The 4,156-nt window shown below is 45.0% G+C and overlaps 1 protein-coding gene across 2 annotated transcripts in view; it reads left to right on the top strand.

The window, feature by feature from the left end:
• The first annotated feature begins 1,248 nt into the window (after positions 1–1,248).
• Positions 1,249–4,156, top strand: part of homer1 (homer scaffold protein 1) — a 40,196-nt gene continuing 37,288 nt past the window's right edge. Inside the window, exons 1-2 of one of the 2 annotated variants that reach the window (XM_079586539.1) lie at positions 1,249–1,514; positions 1,644–1,774. In XM_079586539.1, the coding sequence (XP_079442665.1) occupies positions 1,770–1,774 (5 nt within the window). In that variant the 5' untranslated portion in view covers positions 1,249–1,514; positions 1,644–1,769. Of the gene's footprint in view, positions 1,775–4,156 lie in introns of both variants that reach the window. The other variant, XM_079586538.1, reaches the window with a different exon arrangement.

Genomic DNA, 4,156 nt, shown 5'->3' with positions numbered 1-4,156 from the left:
ACCCGTACGGTTATGGGACTTGTGTTTGTCGACAGAACCAGAAGCAATCGGTGAAGAGTAACGTGCTCCATAACGACTGCGCGACACAAGCTAACGTTTGTTGCTTGATAGACGCTACAGCTACAACTCCCGCATGTGTCCAGGACTCCGCGCGGTGCGAGCGGAGCGGATCCGAGGGTGACGCGGATATGACTGGCGACTCCAGCTCACCCGCTCACACGCTCCGCTTCCTCAGTTACAATCACAATATTCTCACGATTTAAAAATAGTTGGAAACATTCGGGATATTGTAAGTAATCAACTAAACAAAATATATAACACTGGCCTTGTGATTGTGGGATATTTTAATGCACAAATATTACATATTGTACCTTTAATTACCAAGTCATCTAAATATTGTAATTTAATTAAAGGGATTACTCTCTATTCTTCTGTGATTTATTTGTATTATAATTACATTAAGTAGGCTACTGCAGACTATAGAACCATTCTGTATAAAGCAATAGTGGATTTAACATACAGTTTTAAAAGGTAGGCCTATATGTGTAATGTAACCTTCTCACACACACTCCTGTACAGTTGTATGGTGTTAGTGTGAAAGGGTTAGAAGTGCAGTTTCTTGTCCCTCCTCGTATTGTTCAAGTGGTTGAGGATGATATGGGATTTAGTCATTAGTAATAAGACCAATACTTTCTAAAGATAGTAATTATTTAATTAATCTAATTACACTGTTGAAGATGTCGTTTGTAGTTAGTAATTAGTTACTATTTTAGAGTAACTCTTATAATATCAGAGGTGACACTGGAAGAACAGTTATTCAGCCTAATGTTCATGTTTATGTGGCTATAGGTGCAATCCTACGGAAGCCCTGAAGTTGAACCGCAACGTAAAAATATACATATATATATATCTGAGGGAAAAAAATCTTTTTTTCTAGCTTTTCGAGATTAAGGTCGAAATATTTCGAGATATAAATTGTGAGAATAAAGTGTGTGTGAAGAGATGTAATTGAAAGGAGTCATCATCAGTAGGCCTATATGACAGTATTTTCATTATTCAGTGAATTATCTCTTGAATATTTCAGCCTGATTATTATTTTCAAGAAATCGAGTTCAAACTGAATTTGACCACAGCGAGAATAATCAGTGTGTGTTTGCCTTCGTCACTGAACTAATTATACAAATACAAATTAATTGTGTTGCATGTCCGGCTCGTATCCACTAGAGGACGCAGAAGAACTGATGTGTGTGTGTGTGTGTGTGTCATTATATACTTTACATCAGTGAACACAGCGTAAGTGAAGCTGATGGTTTGCGATACACAACCTGTAGTATTTGCATCGGAAGCAGACCAGTGTGAGTGTGTGTGATGACCGGAAGTGACGTAACACGTGTACTGTCCGTGATGTCAGAGTTCGGCGCGGAGGAGAGTGACGCGGGTGCGTGATGACGTCGCGCGGAGATGATGATGATGAATGAGAAGATGATGACAGACAGAAGGAGAGAGAGACAGATGTGAGAGAACGCGACGCGCTGATGCAGATGACGGAGGAGCGCTGAGGGATTGTTGATCTTCAGCATCAGTGTGTGTGTGTGTGTGTGTGTCCGCACGCGACGCGTTGATGATATCCGTCTCTTCTCCAGCATGAGGAGCGTTGAGCGTCAGCGCGCGAGCGGCGCGACGCGACCCACGGCGCACTGAATCACACTCGAGAGAATCGCGAGCAAACCAGCAGAAAACACACAGAAGGAGATCCGCCAGCCAGCAAAATGGGGTATGTGTGTTTTACTACAGCGGCTGCTTCATATTCCTGCCACCAAATCATGCCTTGGTCAATCATAGTTATGACATACTGAGTCATATTATTGAGACGACTAGTCAAAATGATGACATAGGTCATTGAAATAATAGAAATTGTTTAAACATCACGTATTATTGGCTTTTCATCTCATAATTATGACTTGGGATGTCATAATTATTACTTAGTTTGTCATAATTATGATTTACCCTAGCATGATTGTGTTTTCTAATGTGGCAGAAATGGGTTGAGATCGGTTGTCATGTTTATTGTCGGATCTTTGACAGATTAATACCGCGGTATTACCGTGATGGTCCTGAAGGAGTTTGTGATCATCTCATTGGTTCAGGCTGAAGGGGTTTGAGCGTGTAGTTAGTAGAAGTCATCGAGTTTCTTATCATTTCAACTTTTTATGTCATAATTGGGAATCAAATTTTAATTTGACTCATAATTATAACTAAGAGCTGGACATGACTGTCATAATTATGGCATAAAAAGTCAAAATTGACTGTCATAATAATAGCAAAGAAGTTGGAAATGACTGTCAAAATCAGACACAAAAATTAAAAATGTACTCATAATTATGGCTTAAAAAGTTACAATTGACTGTCGTATTTTTAACAAAAATGTGAAAATGACTGTCAGAATTATGACATAAAAAGTCGAAATTGACTCATTATAACAAAGAAGCTGGAAATGACACAAATATTTTGAAATTGACTGGCATAAAAAGTCAAAATTGTCTGTCATAATTATGACATCACAAGTTGTAAAATTGACCAACTTTCCTACGGACACACTGAAGCTCGAGTCGCTATTGGCTAGTACATTTTCTTTATTTTACTCGTCGTCAGACTTTTTTTAAAAAATGGAACGCAAAAAAGTCTACATAAATATAATATAAATATAAAATATAAATTTCAAACACTATTGTTAAACTCAAGAAGCCTAAACAGTCTGTATTTTATAACAAACTGTAATAAAATAAGAACAAATAATCAAAGTACAAGCAATAGCACAAATGAATGAACACAATAGAACAAAGATGCAAATGAAGTCAACAGGTTTTTCAGGTCTAGCAGATTTAGATTAGATACATAAATTATATAAATCATCAGATGTAAAAGACTGCATAGTCTTTCTCTGGATATATTAAATAAATATAAAGATGAATCCTTATTACAGTTACAAAAGTCATTCAGTCAAGAGAGCATTAAAGGGATACTTCACCACTGGAAAGATGAATGTGTATTTAAATTGGGTCATGCATGTACTAGAAATGTGAAATTATTAGAAGTTAGTGCCTTCTAGACTGAGAAAAGCCAGAACATTTATTTTTGGCTCATGTGGATGAAAGACAACAACTCCCAGAATGCACTTTGCTTCGCTGCCCTGCGAGGCCACGCCTACGGGTTACAGAGGCCAGTGTCGGAAGAATTGATACAAATAGGCTACTAGTGGACTCGAAACTGAAAAGACGCAGTTTTATGGTAAATCTCTGTGACGAGTCTGCGCGGGCTCCTCCTCCTGACCGCCTGCGGGTCTCGCTCCTCTGCTCCGGCCGCCTCTGGCTCCTCGTCCACGGCTGTTCCTCCTGACCGCCGGCGGGTCTCGCTCCTCTGCTCCGGCCGCCTCTGGCTCCTCGTCCACGGCTCCTCCTCCTGTCCGCCGGCGGGTCTCGCTCCTCTGCTCCGGCCGCCTCTGGTTCCTCGTCCGCGGCTGTTCCTCCTGACCGCCGGCGGGTCTCGCTCCTCTGCTCCGGCCGCCTCTGGTTCCTCGTCCGCGGCTGTTCCTCCTGTCCGCCGGCGGGTCTCGCTCCTCTGCTCCGGCCGCCTCTGGTTCCTCGTCCACAGCTCCTCCTCCTGTCCGCCGGCGCTTCTCGCTCCTCTGCTCCGGCCGCCTCTGGCTCCTCGTCCACGGCTGTTCCTCCTGACCGCCGGCGGGTCTCGCTCCTCTGCTCCGGCCGCCTCTGGCTCCTCGTCCACGGCTCCTCCTCCTGTCCGCCGGCGGGTCTCGCTCCTCTGCTCCGGCCGCCTCTGGTTCCTCGTCCGCGGCTGTTCCTCCTGACCGCCGGCGGGTCTCGCTCCTCTGCTCCGGCCGCCTCTGGTTCCTCGTCCGCGGCTGTTCCTCCTGACCGCCGGCGCTTCTCGCTCCTCTGCTCCGGCCGCCGCTGGTTCCTCGTCCGCGGCTGTTCCTCCTGACCGCCAGCGGGTCTCGCTCCTCTGCTCCGGCCGCCTCTGGCTCCTCGTCCACGGCTCCTCCTCCTGTCCGCCGGCGGGTCTCGCTCCTCTGCTCCGGCCGCCTCTGGTTCCTCGTCCACAGCTCCTCCTCCTGTCCGCCGGCGCTTCTCGCTCCTCT

Source organism: Phoxinus phoxinus, assembly GCF_949152265.1.
Source record: "Phoxinus phoxinus genome assembly, chromosome: 17".
Taxonomy (NCBI): Eukaryota; Metazoa; Chordata; class Actinopteri; order Cypriniformes; family Leuciscidae; genus Phoxinus; species Phoxinus phoxinus.
Note: the sequence above shows the minus strand (reverse complement) of the source record. Positions and strands in the feature narration are given on the sequence as shown.